The 18,445-nt window shown below is 35.4% G+C and overlaps 1 protein-coding gene across 6 annotated transcripts in view; it reads right to left on the bottom strand.

Annotated features, from left to right (window-relative positions):
- Positions 1-18,445, bottom strand: part of FAM184A (family with sequence similarity 184 member A) — a 116,877-nt gene that overhangs the window by 6,803 nt on the left and 91,629 nt on the right. For 4 of the 6 annotated variants that reach the window (XM_046006738.1, XM_046006732.1, XM_046006734.1 and 1 more), the window contains 5 exons: positions 13,674-13,827; positions 9,019-9,146; positions 7,424-7,608; positions 6,839-6,985; positions 688-805 (listed from right to left, as the gene is read on the bottom strand). In XM_046006738.1, the coding sequence (XP_045862694.1) occupies positions 688-805; positions 6,839-6,985; positions 7,424-7,608; positions 9,019-9,146; positions 13,674-13,827 (732 nt within the window). The remainder of the gene's footprint in view (positions 1-687; positions 806-6,838; positions 6,986-7,423; positions 7,609-9,018; positions 9,147-13,673; positions 13,828-18,445) is intronic. The other 2 variants (XM_046006736.1, XM_046006737.1) reach the window with 1 other exon arrangement.

Here is an 18,445-nt window from a genome sequence, read left to right as displayed (position 1 = left end):
AAGAAGACTCTCAAGAGAGAGCCTGTAGGGTGCCTGGGTGGCTCAGTGGGTTAAGCCGCTGCCTTCGGCTCAGGTCATGATCTCAGGGTCCTGGGATCGAGTCCCGCATCGGGCTCTCTGCTCAGAGGAGAGCCTGCTTCCCTTCCTCTCTCTCTGCCTGCCTCTCTTGGGATTTCTCTCTGTCAAATAAATAAAATCTTAAAAAAAAAAAAAAAGAGAGAGAGCCTGTAGCTTCTCTTAGTTAGAATCCTAAGAAAATGGATCCCTTTCCCCGTGGAGTATCTCCTTGGATCAGGGTAAAATAATACGACTAGCTGGAAGTACACAGTGCAGGCTAATGTATGCATGTGTTCCTTCCTATCCAATTCTAATTCTACATAAACAATACACACCTTCAATAACATATTAACTGTGTGCTTCCAATGACATTATTAAACATAAAGTAAGTACTAAGGACTTTTCAAAAAATACTGAAAAGAGGCACAATCCTTTTACCTAATACCAAATTTAAAATTACTTTATATTTCTTATCCTTATTCATGAACATTTTTAATAAACTTTTAATCACAATGCACATATCTTATACTTTCAATTTTCATTTAGCATTACTTAATACTTAGCCAATAGACTGTTGGTTGGCAAACATGGTAACTAACATGGTTACATTCCCCCACCCCCAAATCTTACAATTAGTTTCTTTATGACTTGGTCTCTTTCTGTAAGCATGGCTTTTAATTCTGTAATCATCTGTATATCTTCTGGTTTTGATTCTCTCATTAGATATTTTTCTTCCATTTCTTCTAGTCTGAAAACAAGAAACCTTTTAGTTCATTGACAGGATTCAGACGCATTCTTCTATATCTATATTATTCAAATTGGTCCAATTGAACACACATAAAATTTAAAAGCAAAATTTTTCCTTAAATTTTTCAACATAATAACATTGTCTCAAGTGGCTGTAGTGTTATTAAAGGCTCTAAGGGGGTAGATGATGTTATTAAAGACTTTACAGATTACTTTCAGAAGAATTCACCCCTTGTAAGTCATTCAACAGTATGTCAGGATGAGGTGAGGTAAGCTCTGTAGAAGCAATGATATACTGAATGATACTGAGCTCTAAACATAGGTATGATGCTGGAATTGTGGTTTCACCATCAGGAGAACTTACCAAAAATACACTCCTGTGTGATGACATAAGGCTTGGTAACACATAGAAAAGGAACAAGAAAAGATACAGAGGAAAGGGAAACAAAGGACACATACACAACATCATTCTTTCCTGGCTTAAGGGAAACACAATTTAAAAATTTTGTATGATCAGCTAATACACAAACACTGTAAAAAAAGATTCATCAGATAAGATAATTATTTTCTAGGCTACTTCTGCCCTGAATGAGATGAGAAGGCAATAGGCCTGAATGCCGTTGAAGACTCTAGAATAACGAACGTTAAAAAACAAAACAAAACAAAACTCTAGAATAGAGGCCACCTTTTATGAGAAGAGGCACCACAGGCCCTGCAGAGTCTAAAAATATCGATATTGGACAGGGCAGAATGAAGAAGATGCAAATGGAAACTGCTGGCTCAAGTGGGGGTTTGGGTGGGGGAAGCAGAAAATTTAAATAATGACAGCCATTTAAAAATTTACTGTTTTCAAAGTAAAAGGACAGAATGTAAGCTCAATAAAAATCATGGTGAATGAAGATGCACAGAGAAATGTATGCAACACACACTGAGTAACTTTTAGATAATCTATCATCTAGGAATCAGTGATCTACTCCCACTCCCCAATTTTAGAAGGGTACAAGAATCTCTGTATTTTAGGAATTTCAGTAAAAAACTCCACTAACTTGGCCCAACCTAAAGTTCTAATCTTCTGGGTTCGGGAAGATATGTGGGTAAAGGGAGGTGTGGGGTTAGGAAGTCAATGTCTCAGGGTCAGAGATGACTTTGTCAGTTCAGTTTGAGGTTAGTTTCACTATCTTTTATTCTTTTGTGATAATGCAGGCTGAGTGAAAAATCTGCTTCACTGGCTCACACAGAGGGACCCTGCATTTTATCATGATATGATATTTTATCGGCAAAATTTTAAGAAGCCTGAGAAACAATGATCTATCTGGTCAAGGAAGAAAGCATGGGGTTTATACCAGAGTTGCCACAAGATGTCACTGTGGTACTTTATCGTCAAAAGCAAAAGAAGATTTTTGAACTGCTTCCTATAGCTGAACAAAAATACTTGGCAGTAAGTAAATAGTTGCTAAAAAGCTCAATTTAATGCCTTATTTAAAACTATTATTAAACAAAATAAAAAATAAAACTATTATTTCTATTCTTTTGTTTTAGTACAATGAGACGTTAAAGTAAAGGGAGTCTAAAACAATCACCTGAACCACCTTTTTTGCTCTGGTGTATGTTCTACATACATTCTGCATACATATGTTCTACATACACCTCAATTCTAGAATTCTAGTGTTTGTTTTCATTTACCTATAAAATTGTTATCAGTTAAAGATCCCCCCCAAAAAACTTTAAAAAGATACCTTGATATTAAACGGGAAAAAATAATTGATTACATTGAAGAAACAATTCATATAAACACAAATGGGAAAGCATTAAAGGAGAGAACAAGTAATATGATCTAGATTTAAATTGCAAATATACTTCCAGAATTGCTAAGTCTTTCAAAATTCTAATAGAAAGAACACGTGGTATTACTGATCCATTTCAAGTCAAAGCCTGGTCCCTTTCTTCAGCTGCCCCCAGCAGCTCTCTAGACCTGCCTAGTTTCCCAAAGACTAGGTGTGAACAGCTGGTGCTACCGGGAATGATCTTACTTTGTCCTCCTTTAATCTTTCTGGTCACAAGAAGGAAGCATCTTAGTGTGGTTCTGTATCTTAAATGGCCTTCACAACTTATGCTTATCACCCTATTTCACAGGGCTCAGGCTGCCCTGCAGCAGCAACAGCTAGCTAGAATCTAATAACATTGTTTTATTGTCACAGAATTTACATATTTGTAATTATGGCCTAGCTTCTGTTTAGAAAATGGATACAATTTTTCAGTAGTGATAATGGTTTTACTGCAGAAATAATAAAATCTTCCTGTTAAATTTTTAAGTTACAATGAATCAATTAAAAATAAGAAAGCAGTATCAAAGATAGTCAGAAATGACCAAATTCTGAAAGATTAAGGCCTGGAAAACACTGTTTTGAGGAAAACATACAAGTCAGTCTTTTACTCAAAGTATAGATTTCCATTAAAAGAAATACAGAGAGAAAACACAAGTAAAACATATATAAGTCTAATTAGGTCACTGTTGGATTCTCCCCAGGCAGGCATGCCCTGATTTTTTTTTTTTTCTCTAACAATATATAGGTCAAAGTCTAGAGTTTGTGAACAACACAAACCAAAAATATGAATACCTAAAAAAGTTGTATGAAATGCATAAAAATATTTTCAAGGTAGCAGTTCTCCCATGCTTTTAAAAAAAAAAATTGACAAAGTCAGTAAATTGAGATTCTAGGCCAAACAACAGTATTGGCACAGAGGTATTTTAGAATCTTAATTGTAGGGATAAACTATTATACCATCCTCTCTGGAATTTAAGAAAAGAAATATATAACTGAAGAAATTTAATGCTGCACCTTTCTTTCCCCATAATTTATGGGCATGGACTCTGATGCATGACAATAGAAATACTTTTTCCTTACCTCACAAAGTTTATGAACATACCAGAATGGTAATTTAAAAATCAAACAACAAAGAACAACAAGGTATTATGGATAAAAGAACTCAAACAACTTTTAAAGAGTAAGTCATTCTGGCATGGTAGAGTGTTACTTTTCAATTAGGGATTCCTGACCTACTTAACAGCCCTGTACAGAAAATTTGATGTTTCCCCCAAGAAGAAACTATCTTTTGTTCCAGTACAGTGAGAAGTTAATGTAAACTTAGACAATCAATAATTATCTCTGAACCCCCTTTTCTGCATAAAAAAGACTATAATGATTCCAAGTTCTATATATGTTTAGATTAAGCTTAAAGTTCTTTAAAACCGTTCATTCTCTCATTTGTTTCTCAAACAAAAACTGCGACATATTAGACACAAGGTTTTTACTACAGTATCTCTCAAAAATCTAAGACCTTAGTACCCAGCATTAGAAAAGAGGTTTTTTAGTAATCATTCCATAAGAGCTACAGAACTCATTACCATTTCTACAATGTTTAGAGGATACTTTCTGGTCTTTAAATTTCTAGTCCTCTCTTCCCTGATGTCCGAACAGGATTTGGGGTGGGAACAGAAGCAAGAAGCTTCCAGGTGCGCCAGAGGCCCCTCCACTCCAGGATTCAGCCTGACCCATGTTCGTTCCTCCAGTCCTTCCATTACCGCCCACTTCCACAAATCCACAGGGTTTTTCCAATTTCAAAGATTTAAAGTCAGCCTGCAGTTGGTTAGGAACTTCAGTAAGGTGCCCTTAGTCCCTTGCAACAGGCTGAGAACATTCAAGTCTTGCCCCCCTGGCTCCTTAAGCTGGAATGCACTCTCCTTGCTCACCACCTCTGATCTAAGCTATTCAGCAGATTCAAGCAGGCTTCGTTTAGGGATATGGAACAGAAATATCCAGTTGTATAAAACCGTGCTTTCCAGTACGGTAGCCAGTAGGCTATATGTGGCTATTTACTGTTGAATTAAAATTAAATGAAAAATTTAATTCCTTGGTTGTACTAACCACAATTCAAATGTTTATCTGCCATTGTGTGTGGCTAATAACAATTGTGCTGGACAGAGCAAATATAGGACATTTTCATTACCACAGAAAATCGACTGGACAGCGCTGGTCCAAATACATTGGTATGTATGTTTGGCTTCAACTAAAAGAATAAATACCTAAGCTAAAGACTAATTATATGATAGTGGTAGTTTTCTGTTGAAAAAAGAAATACAGTCAGTTAGCATGGACCTAATCTAACCTAGCATAAAACAAATGGTAGATCTAGAAAAGCAGATAAAATATTTGACTCATGAGTAAATACTAGTTCTTTGATCATTGAAAAAAATCACAATATAAAAAAGTAATTTGTTATCTACTGAAAATTCATAATGTATAAACCCACATAAAACAGAATAAAGTAGAAACAAACCTTTAATCTTTGTAAATTAACATTCCTAAGGAGACAGGACACATGGACAGACAGAGGTTATTCTTTTTGTGAGATGTTTTTTCAGACTGCGAAGAGGGGGATGCCAGACTTCAGCCTCTGTCCAATGAGGCCAAGAGAAGGGAAAGTAAACAGTAGGGTTTATTCTAACTAATTTTTGCAAAATGCGCAAGATTATGAGCACTTACTGTGGCTCAAAAGTATTTAAAAATTACCTCCCAAACACCAAACACTAAAGAATCACTTTGACTGGGAAAATGATCTCATGAGTCTCCTCCACATTTCAAGTGTAACGTCATGAAGTGGTACATGCTCTAGGGAACCCTCAAAAAAATTCATTCAGGAAACATTTGAGTGCCTATTAATGTGAAAATTCTGTGTGTATCCAGGAGAGCGTATCTCACTTCAGGAGCTGCTGAAGTAATCGTCAACCACTCAGGGCTGGGGGAGCAAGGTGACGGGAGCAAGGTAGGGGGTGTCTGTTTTTTGTTTCAGCTTAAGTGACTGTGGGTATATATACTACATATATGTAACAATATTTACTACGAGGCTTAATTAGTTAAATGGGTAAAATGTGAGAAAATGAGTTTGAGATTGGGAGAAGATGAGTTGAGATTGGGGGAAGGTAATCAGGTTAATGACAGATTATTCTAGACTGTAAACACAGAATCTTAGAAGGAAACTGAGGTCAGTGTGGCTGACATGGGAGGATAAGGCACAGTCACACTAGGAGTTTTAAGTTTTACTTGGAGACTAAGGTTAATGGGATTAGTCACTATTTTGACTTTACTTAAGAATGTGGAGATATCTATATATTTTTATGCAGCTTTTTTAACTGGTTAGAAGAAGAGAGACTAAGGTGAATAAATCATTTGCATCAGCAGCTTAGAATAGACTAATTCTGAGATCATTTAAGTTGAACTAGAGTTCAGCCCTCAGAGATGGGAGTGAATGCTACTTGCACAGTGGCTGTTAACAGTTTATAAGCGTGTAGGAAAGAGAGGGGCTGTTAAATACTTCCTTAAAACATTAAGCAATAATTAGAAATCTTGGTTTTAACAATATTGGAGTTACTATATATGAGTAACTATTTCTGATGTTTTATTTTCATTAATTTTTAAAATCAAAATTAAATGCTTATTTGTAGGAACTCCAACAATATCTATATAGAGTATAAAAAATAAAAAGGAAGATTTTGCTCTTCCCCACCTCTATGGGGGTGATTATGGTGTAATCTACTCCCTAGAGGGAAGTACTATCATTAAAATTTTGTATTTGTTTTTTAAGCTCTTTTGATTATTTGTATATAAAACATGTATTATTAGTGTATGTATGGGATCATAATATTCCTATTGGCCACAATATGCTCTTTTTCCTTAACATCATACAATGGACATCTCTAGAGTTTTCAGCATAGCATGACAGCTCATGATTCTGAGGGACAGGCTTTAGGCAAGGATTGTCCTAGTGGAACTGCAGCCATGGTAGCTGAGAGCCACTCAACTGCCTTATCCTCTTTAATGAAAATATCACATTATAATTACCACCTGTAATACAGCATTTAAGTTTTCTTTTTAAAGTATCAATTAGATTTAAAAGAGTAGCTAATCTGAGGTTAGACACAGTCTCCTCAGTTTATTTCCCACATATGAATTTTCTTTAATACAATATGACTTACGACACTTGTAAAGCTGCATTTATTTCCTTGAGTAGCTCGTTAGTCTTATTAAAATCTGCCCGCATGATATTTTTCTCTCTGAGATGGTCTGCTGTCATGACATCCAGCTCTTTTTCAAGTCTCTTGTTTAAATCTTGTTCATGCAACCTGTTTAATTTATTTTTAGTTAAGAATATGTTATTCTGAGGTCAAGCTTTCAAAACTTTCTATACTCTACCAAATTTGAAATGGTTTTAGGTATAATATGTAGAAAATTAATGGAAACAGCCTAAAGTAAGTTACTTACTTTGCTCTAATCTTCTAGCTTGTTAAAGTTGTCTCCTTTAATGCTTTTTAAATTCTATTTTATAAAGATTTAGTTAATTATATACAATTTCCAAAGTTACTGAATGCATACACATTGTTCAAAATACAAACACTTCATCTATGCTCTAAATTATAGCAGTCAAGAAAAAAAATAAGAAGCGGTCTTCAAGATCTACTAGAAGACAGTCTAGTCATAAAAATAGGCTTGTATTTCTAACTACTATACAACAGTCTTTTAGATAACGCTGTATATTCCTTCTATTGTAATTAATGGCATACCTCATCTGTTGGTTAGATTCACTTCGTATTCTGAGAATTTCTTTCCCCTTAAGTTCCAGTTCTTTGGTTAGGGCACTTATGTTTTCATGAAGGTGCTGCACCTCCTTATCCAAGTCTGAGATGTGATGCTCTCTGTGCCTTAATTCCTCTTGTAGATCTGTTATTCTACACATATGTTCCTTACTCTGCAAAGTACAAATAATTTTTTTTAAGTAACCTCTAGGCAGATTAACGGTCACATGCTCTACTGACAGAGCAAGCCAGAAGCCCTACAAATAATTCTTAAAAGTTTCCTAATATTTGCTTTCTGCATTTATCTAAGGGAAAGAAAATGGCATACTGGAATGCCAAATGTAATGATCCTGCTTTAAAACCAAACTGCTAAAATAAAACCTAAAGGCCTCTTCTCTTCCCATCTGTAAGAAGTGTTTATATGGATACAGTTTATATGGATAATATCATGATGACAAGAGGCCCAAAAGACAATAAAGGTACATCTCCCACACATTTTACAGATGAGGAAATGAATACCCAAAAGATACCTGTCCAAGGATGGTTTATAATGAACAACAGAGCTGAGATTAGAATGCAGGGTCCCTACACACTGACCAAGTTATGTGGGCTTACAATAAAATGCTGGCACCATTGGCCCTTCATTTAAAAAGGCCCTGCATCACGGAGGCTAGGCCAACATACACACACACACACACCCTATGGCTCAGGAAGCAGACTTTCTGCTTAGTGTTGATATAGCAGTTACCTTGTCTGAAAGATAAGCTCCCTTCCATTTTCCTAGAAGTTACCATTTTCTACAATGTCTATCTACACATTGTCAATTCCAGTGTTGGCCAGTTAGGAGAAAATAAAACTTCCCTCCGTGGTTATAAAGTGACTCAGGTAAAACTTCATAGCAATGAAGAGAAAATTTGAGCTTATCATTTAACATAGCTAAAGACTAACAAAGTCCAAGTTTTAAGTCTAACAAATGAGGGCCTTCATTGCACTATGCCATCCATCCAGACATTTAAGATCATAAACTCTCTAACTAAAGGGAGTACACTTGGCCAAAGAGTAAAGTTTAAAAAGCATAAGTAGTACCTGTGTTAAAGTGATATGGAAATATCAGTTATCTTTTTTCTTGAGCACCTGCTACCTCTATAGTTATGCTATCCAGTATGACTATTTAAATTCAAGTTTAAATTATTTAAAAATTAAACAAAACCAGACACAGTCACACTAGACATAGGACCATGTGGCCGGTGACTACCATAGTAGATAGAACAGATATAGAACAGGTCTATCATCTTGGAAAGTTCTATATACAGTGCTGTTTCATAGTATTCTATCTTCACTCTTCATATTATTTATATTTTGTCCGCTTTCTCAAAATGCAAGTAAAGCTCAAAAATGAATTTTATGACCAATATGCTAAAGTCAAGTTACCGATTTCCTTTAAAAATAAGATTCTTCAATATAGATGATAAATAATAACTAGTGAAAATACTAGTTATTACAAAGTAATTTTCAGAAAACTGTCAACATTCAAATCTATTCACATTTAAGGAATCATCACATAACAGAATGTCCTCCTTTACCTGTCTTCTGCTGATGTCTATGCTTCGCTCTAATTCCATTTTAGCAGCTGCCAATTCTTGATGATGACTATGCCGTAACAAATCAATTGCAGCTGCATGCTGATGGTTTAGTTCTGAGCGTAAGGAAGCTGGAATACAAGGGCAATAAAAACTGTCCATATATTTTAGAAATATTATTGATACTTCACATAAAAATTGTAAAAGTCACAGAATATTATTTTTTTAAATTAGGACACTTGTGTATGCCCATTTAGATATCCTAGACTATCACAGAATATCATGAATTTAAAGGTCATCTAGTTTTGGTAAGGATAAGAAAATTTTCAACTGCTCAAATGGATCAAGGTGTTTCATACAGGCTTTTGATTTGCCAGTAAGGTGTGAAAGGAGACAAAATTATTTTTTAACTTTTCTCATTCAGTATTGGAATACTAACATTTTGGAACTGAACAGTACCATAACATATGTTCATTTAGGAAGCACCTTCTCACCCAGGTAAGAATTCTTCCACATAGTTCTGAAAGATGTTAAACACTGGCTGGTGAATGCTTTGATCTGTAAGTCATGAGCTTTTTTTTTTTTTTTCAACCTTCGTCCTTTTTTATTAAGACTTTACTATTTATAAATACAAATATAAAATATTTTATATACATAAATAAATTTTATATACATAAATAAAGAAAATATTGTATATTTCTATGATAAAGATGAAGATTAAGGTTTGCAACCAAAGTTCTTTTTTACTTTGAGACCTTGAGACCCACCACTTTCCTCCCAGAGCATGGGGCTGGATTTGAGGCTCCCTCTTTTTTTTTTTTTTTTGTTTGGACAGCATAGTCTATTTTTTTGTTTTTGTTTTTTAATTTATTTTTTCAGCGTAACAGTATTCATTGTTTTTGCACAACACCCAGTGCTCCATGTAAGTTATGAGTTTTATTTGAATTTGAGATTATTTGATACAATACACATTTATTGAATGCCAGGTATTACACGAAGGGAGAACAAAATATGACCCTGTTCTAATAACTGCACAGGTTAGAGGGAAAGGCATCATGCCAGGGAATTAAGTGGAATAGCAGAGATGAATATTAGCTATAATGAAAGCACAGTGGTAGAAGAATCCAGATGTCCTAGGAGAAGGAAACTGGGAATGCTATCACAAAGGAACTATCACAGTAACTCACTCTAAATCACTTGAGTAAGGGTTCTCCCAAGTGGAGAAAGAGAAAAGCATTAATGAGGAAGGGATAACATATGCAAAAGCAGAAAACCAAACCTACGAGGTAAACTGTAAAAAGACTGGTATGCTGGGTGCCCACAGAGCACGTGGTCAGAGTAGAAAGAAAATGGAGCCCAGTCTGAGAGAGTTTAAGCACAAAATGCTGTTGACTTTATGTCTGAGTTCATGGTTCTCAATCTGGAATATATGTGGCAGTACGTATGAGGGAATTTTAGAGTACACACGATCATCTTCTGAAACATGAATTGTACTTGAAGATTTTGAGGAAAGTCAATACTTTCACATTAATACAAAAGAGATATGAATAAAAGGCAAATTGTACATTTTAAAGCTAAAACATGAGACAACTTCAAAGAAATGCTGTGCTTGGAGCTAGTCATCTTAGGCTCTTCCTGAGACCTCTATGTAAGTTCAGTCTCCCTGGTGTAGGGCTACGTCTGTGGAAAAACTTGACAGGCAATGAGGTAGGACACGGGAGTCACTGAAAGATTTAAAGTTGGGAAGTTCCATGGTGAGATTTGAGTCTTAACAAAGATTAGCCAGATGGGAGTCTGGAGGGTGAACTGCAGGAAAAAGATCAATGAAAAGGTTATGGTAATAACGCAGGTGAAAAATGATATGACCATGAACTGCGTATGACAAAAGGACTCAAGAAGAGAGAACAGATATAGGGAATATCTAAGTGAAGGAACTAACAGGATGTGGAAGCAAAAGAAAAGAAGTTAAACGCATCTTCTACCTTCCTGGGTTGGGCAACTGGGTAAACAGTAATACTCTAAATTAAAATGGGAGCTATAGGAATGGCAACACATTTTGGACCTGAGGGAGATGTTAAGCTAATATTTAAAAATGTAAAATTAGAGGGGCGCCTGGGTGGCTCAGTGGGTTAAAGCCTCTGCCTTCGGCTCAGGTCATGATCCCAGGGTCCTGGGATCGAGCCCCGCATCGGGCTCTCTGCTTAGCTGGGAGCCTGCTTCCTCCTCTCTCTCTCTCTCTGCCTGCCTCTCTGCCTACTTGTAACGTCTATCTGTCAAATAAACAAATCTTAAAAAAAAAAAAATGTAAAATTAGAATATGCAGTATTCTAATATGCAGTAAGAAACAGAAATGCAGTAAGAAACAGAAATCCTAATACGCAGTAAGAAACAGAAATCTAATTCACAAGGAAAGCAGTTTGGTCTTAAATACATATTTGGAGTCACTAGCAAAGCAGATGGTACTTGAAAGCTATAGTTGTGAATCCAAACAACCAGGAAAAGCCTGAAAACCGAAAAATGGACCAGAGCACTGGGAACTAAATCCTGGGAAACAGCAACATTTAACAGATGCATGGGAAACAGGACTAGCACATGAGATTAAAGAGCAGGGAACAGAAAAGTGTGAGTGCAGTGGAATTTTGAAGTTCAATGGTGACCTCTGGGAGGGTAATTTCAATGGAATAATGGGGGCAAAATTAGACCTGAAGGATCCTGACAAAGGACTAAGTATCCAAATACATGAAGAACTCTCAAAACTCAAGAGTTTTTACAAACAAGTCAGTTAGGAAAGATATATAGATGGCAAATAAACACATAAAAACACGTTCAACATCATTAGCTATTAGAGAAATGCAGAGTAAAATACACAACACAGTGACATCAAATGCTGGTGAAGATGTGGAAGAAAACTGTCACTCATTCACTGCTGGGAGGATGTAAAATGGTATAGCCATTCTGGAAAACAGTCGGGCTGTTTCTTTAAAAAAAAAACAAAACAAAAAAACTAAGCCTACAATCATCATATGACCCAGCAACTCCATTCCTGGGCATTTATCCCAGAGAAATGAAAATTTACACTTACACAAAACTGGAAACACCAGATGTCCTTCAATGGGTGAAGGACAGCAACTGTTCTTCAGCAATAAAAAGGGACAAACTGCTGATACATACAACAACCTGGACCAATCTCTAGGAAATTATGCTGAGTGAAAAAAAGCGATCCCCAAAAGGTTACACGCTATTACATTTATAACATTTTTTAAATAACAAAGTTACAGAAATGGACAACACATTAATGGTTACCAGGAATAAAGGTGGGGAGGAAAGGGAAGTGGGTGTTGCTATAAATGGGCAACAAGGATCAACACGGTAATGGAAGAATTCTATACATTGATAATGTCAGTGTCAATATTCTGGTTGTGATAAGAACTATAGTTTTTGGGAAAATGGATAAAGGGCTCAGAGTATCTCTTTATATAATTTCTTACAAGCTTATATGAATCTATGAATTATCTCAAAGTAAACTTTAATTTTAAAAAAATCATAAAAAGTCCTTTTGCCAGTAAAGAGGCACTGAAATCAAGTTTCAATGGACTAAACAATAGTGCTAACACTGGGCCTGTTTTACTTCTCCTCACACAGCTGTGGAAAATCTGTGCATCCCGTGGACAAGAATTTTATAGACTACCACTACATTCGACTATTAGCTGCGTCTTTATAAAGATAGAGCAGCAGTTCATTTTTTAATTCTTTTTTGCTCAGCAGTTTCTGTAGCATGTAAAGAGGTATCCCACAAATGTCTGATAAATAGTCTCACTATGATTTTCACCCTAGCTATCACAGTGGCTTATAAAGGAGGAAAAGGAGAGAGCTCTGATGACTTGGCCTAGGGCTCCCAGCAACAGTAGAGACAATGAACTGGGTCAAATGGCTTTGCTTTTGGGGCCCAAAGTATCCACAACACTGTCTTTTTAATTCCCAATTCCTACTTGGAAAGAGTATACCACTGAAATGTGAAAACATACAATAAAAACTCTTAAGAGAATTAGGGAGGAAAAAACAAAAAGCAAATGAGATGGTAGGAATAAAAAGTTCTTGAACAACACCAAAACAACTCTTTAAATACATATGCAATTTTCCTTCAAATCTCAACTGATCTCCTTATAAAAAGGGCAGTGATTTGATTACTTCAAAGGTTAAAATCCCATTAAAGAAATATCTGAAAAATACCTAGACAAAAAGTCAGACCTGAACATGAGTTTTCTTCTAAAAACAAAATCCTGAAGTGGAGAATACCCATATGACCATCAAGTCTAAGGACATGTGGCTCCATGCCTATTTACTCCTTTCAGTCACTAGAGAATGGAAGGTCTGAATGTCCTGACTCTGCTCAGTCCCTTAGGGTAGGTAGAAGCATCAGTGAGTGTTGCTTACACAGCCAGAGTAAGGGGAAAGTTGAGGGGACCTCACACCACTGTTTCTGTTCTATCCATTCTACTCCTCCACACTCACCTCTTTATCTGGTAACCTCAAATATACAAAACACTTAGATATTCATTTTGGTGTTTCAAACATTTAAAAAAAGCTGTGATTTCATACTGAGTTTTAAAGTAGAACATGCAAATAAATATGACAAGATTATAATCCTTTCAAAATACCAAGCATAGCCTTTCCTTCATCTTCTAATTCAAACCGAAGAGTCTGAAGTTCCTGTTCCATTTCTATCCGGAAACCCTCCATTGACTCTCTGTGCGCATCTTTTAATGACTGAAGCTCTGCAGAATGTTTTTGTTGTAAATGATTTTCAAGGGCCTAAAACAGCAGAAACATATTCAAATTATTCAGAAAGGAAATGCAAACAAAATAAAAAATTACTAAAACTCAGTTATTTAAAAAAAACTTTTTTAAATTAACATATAATGTTTTATTTGTTGCAGGGGTACAGGTCTATGAATCATCAGTATTACACAATTCACACCACTCACCACAGTACATATCTTCCCCAATGTTCATAACCCAGCCACCCTATCCTTTCCCCCACCACAGCAACCCTCAGACTAAAACTCAGTTATTAAGAAAAGGCATTTGTAATTCATTTTCAGGAAAATTAGATAAAAGATAATGGCCTTTAGAAAATAAATTAGTAGGGTCACTTCAGTAGAACAAGCCTTATGAAATCAGTTTAATTCAATATAGCATGTCTGGACTGGGATACGGGTAGGCCCTTTACCTAAGGTCCTTTTCAAATAAAGTCACAGTCCCAAGTTGCCAAGGAGGTAAGCCACCTAAATTCACACATTTCTCTGTGTGCACAAACTTAGGAAAAAGAGGAGAGGAGAGGGGCATTAATAAGAAGCGATCTTTTGATCAGAAAGAGATGGTGATGGATTTTACAACTGCAACCTTATCAAATATTTTATAGCACCTTTCTATAGGCATGTGCAAACAGAAGCAAAGGTGTGAAAGTAGGTAACTGGAAAAGTAAACAAACCTCTCATGTGATTAGTTCTACAAGACTGACCACAGAAAACATAGCACAGGTCGCTGAGACTAAGAAAAGGTATGTGGTCACGGGAAAAAAACAGAGCTCAAGGTACCTCAAGTTTAGAGACTAAACTGTGCCAGGAAGGGTTGTTCTTAGCATAATCAGCAACATGATGGGTTTCTGAGAAAGATAGGGTTATATCTTTAACCATTACTCTAAAATACTGTTTTATAAATTAATATTTGGCTACTAATGCTCACTGTTTCTAAAGTGTTTATTTCTGAAAAATAAAGCATAGGTTTCTTCAATTATAGCAATATAAAGGACTTTTAGTTTAGATGTTATCTTGGCTACCTAACGACAATAAAATTGCAGGTTCTGATTTCTTTTGAAACAGGATTCAGGTTTCAAAGAGACTGAATATATAAAATTAAAGTACTGACAGAAGAGCTTATGTGTTCTAATTCACAAATGATATCAATGAATAGGTTATTTACCACTGAAGGCTTATTGTGTATTTATGGGCCATACTGAAGAACAGTTGACATACAGTATTAGGTTCAGCTATATAACATAGTGATTCAACACGGATGAACACTAGGAAATAATCACCATGGTTAAGTCTAGTTACCATCTGTCACCATACAAAGTTATTACAACATTATTGACTACATCCCCATATCTTATCTTATAACTAGAAGTTTGTACCTCTTAATTCCTGTCACCTTTTTGCCCATCCCCCCCACCTCCTCCACTCTGGCAACCACCAGCTTGTTCTCTGTATTCATAAGTCTGTTTAGATTTGTTTGTTCATTTGTTTTGCTTTTAAAATTTTCTACATATAAGTGAAATAATGCAGTATTTGCCTTCATCTAACTTATTTCACTTAATAGCTCCTAGGTCCATCCATGTTGTCACAAATGGCAGATTTCACTTCTTTTTAATGGCTGAGTAATATTCCATCATTCAGATTCCACAGCTTCATTATCCATTCATCTATCGACAGACACTTAGGCTGCTTCCATATCTTGGTTATTTTAAATAATGCTGCTATAAATGTAGGGCTCCATGTACCCCTTTGAATTAGCTTTTGTATTCTTTGGGTAAACACGCAATAGTGCAACTGCTGGATCATGGAGTAGTTCTATTTTTAACTTCTTGAGGAAACTCCATACTGTTTTCCAAAGTGGCTGCACCAGTTTGCATGCCTACCACCAGTGCAAGAGGCTTTTCTCCACATCCTTGCCAATGCCTATTATTTCCTGTGTCACTGATTTTAGCAATTCTGATAGGTGTTAGGGGATATCTCATTCTGCATTTCCCTAGTAATAAGTGATGTTGAACATCTTCCCATGGTATGTTGGACATCTGTGTATCATCTCTGGAGAAATGCCTGTGCATGTTTCCTGCCCATTTTTAATTGGATTATTTGTTTTTTGGGGGTGTTGATCTATATAAGTTCTTCATATATTTTGAATATTAAGCTTCTATCAGGTATGTCATTTGCAGATATCTTCTCTTATTCAGTATTTCCTTCATTGCACAGAAGCTTCCTTTTTTGAAATAGACTAAAGAGTTTATTTTTGCTTTTGTATCCTTGCCTAAAAGGAACCTGTCTAGAAAAAAGTTGCTATGGCCAGTATCAGAGAAATTATGCTTGTGCTCTCTTTTAGGATTTTTATGGTTTCAGGTTTCACATGTAGGTCTTTACTTCACTTTGAATTTATTTTTGTGTATGGGGTAAGGAAGTGGTCTAGTTTTCCCAACATCACTTGTTGGAGAGACATTTTCCCAATGGATATTCTTTCCTGCTTTCTTAAAGATTAACTGACCATGTAACTGGGGATTTATTTCTGGATTTTCTATTCTGTTCCATTCATCTGTGTGTCTTTTTTGTGCTAATAGTGAAATGTTCAGATCACCACAGCTTTGTAATATAACTTGAAGTCTGCAATTGTGATACTTCCAGCTTTGCTTTTCTTTTTAAAGAATGCTTTGGCTATTCAGGGTCTTTTGTGGTTCCAGACAAATTTTAGGATTGTTTGTTCTAGCTCTGTGAAAAATGCTGTTGGTATTTTGATAGGGATTGCATGAAATATGTACTTTGCTTTGGGCAGTATAGATATTTTAGCATTATTTGTTCTTCCAACCCATGAGCATGGATTGGTTTTCCATTTCTTTGTGTCATCTTCAATTCTTTCCTCAGTGTTTCAATGTTTTCAGAGTACAGGTCTTTTACCTCTTTGGTCTGGTTTATTTCTAGGTATCTTATTATTTTTGGTTCAATTTTAAATGTGATTGTTTTCTTAGTTTCACTTTCTGCTGTTTTGTGATTAGTGTATGGAAATGCAACAGATTTCTGCACATTAATTTTGTATCCTGTGACTTCACTGAATTCATTTATCGGTTCTATCAGTTTTTTGGTGGAGTCATTCAGGTTTTCTCTACACAGTATCATATATATCATATCATATCTGCAAATAGTGAAAGTTTTACTTCTTTCTTCCCAATTTGGATGTCTTTTATTTCTTTTTGTTGTCAGACTGCTGTGGCTAGAACTTCCAGGACTATGCTGAATAAAAGTGGTGAGAGCAGACATCTTTGTCTTATTCCAGACCTTAGGGGAAAGGCTCTGTCTTTCCCCATTTTGGATGATATTAGCTGTGTGGATTTTTCCATGTACAGCTTTTACTATGTTGAGGTAGGTCTCCTCTAACTTTGTTGAAGCTTTTATTGTGAATCAGTGTTATACTCTGTTAAATGCTTTTCCAGCATCTACTGAAATGATCATATGATTCTTATCTTTTCTCTTATTGACATGATGGGTTTTCTGTATAAAATATCATATCATCTGTAAATTGTGATAGTTTTACTTTTTCTTTATCAATCTGGATGCCATTAATTTCTTTTTCTTTTCTAACTGCTGTGGCTAGGACTTCTAATACTATAATGAATAAAAGTGGCAAGAGTGGGCTTCCTTGTTTTATTCTTGGTCTTAAATAAAAAGCTTTTTTTTTAAGTAAGAGGATAGCTGTGGGTTTGTCATATATGGCCTTTATTACGTTGAGGCATGTTCCATCTATACTCATTTTATTGAGTTTTCATAAATGAATGCTGGATTTTGTCAAATGCTTTCCCTGCGTCTATTGAGATGATCATGTGATTTTTATCCTTCATTTATTAATGTAGTAATTACCCTGATTGGCAGATATTGAACCATTCTTATATCCCTGGAATAAAACTCATGTGATCATGATGTTCAGATTTTTTTCAGTGTATTGTTGAATTTGCTTCATTAATAATTTGTTAACAGTTTTTGTACCTATACTTATCAGGGATAATGGAAATAAGGCCTAATTTTGACTAAAGAAACTTCCTTAACCTTCTGGACAAGATTGAGAGACTACCACTTACTGTATAAGCAAATTAATGGTTTTTAAAGGAATATGACTTTTTTGTTTTAACAATTTCTTTATAGCCCACCAGTTCTTAAAATAGTTCCACACCCAAATAAAGGATTAAGAGCAATCTATATCAGTAACAACTACATATGGTGAAAATCATTGTTAGTAAAACATCATTTTTCTATCAAATATTTATCTTAATAATCACAAGGTCCTTAGAAGAAACTGAAAAATAAGGTATAAAGAAACTGAACCACAATTAATTACACTAAGACTATGTCAAACTAGTGTTTTCATAAGAAGGAAATAATGGATATGGGGAGATTCTGGCATACAATTTAATTACCCCAATAATGTCTCTAATTGATTTAAATCTCTTTTGCATGATCTGTCCATATCACTACTTTTCACATAGCCTTTGGGGCTGTATATAGGGAAAGGTATCATTTTAAAAATGTCTCCAAATTTAATTTCATTGTGAATTTTGTATATAAGGGAGAGGAAGTGTAAGGGAAAAAATGTGGTATTAGAAAAAAATAAA

Source organism: Meles meles, chromosome 5 (assembly GCF_922984935.1).
Source record: "Meles meles chromosome 5, mMelMel3.1 paternal haplotype, whole genome shotgun sequence".
NCBI lineage: Eukaryota > Metazoa > Chordata > Mammalia > Carnivora > Mustelidae > Meles > Meles meles.
The sequence above is the reverse complement of the archived record's forward strand: the minus strand, read 5'-3'. Positions and strand labels throughout refer to the sequence as shown.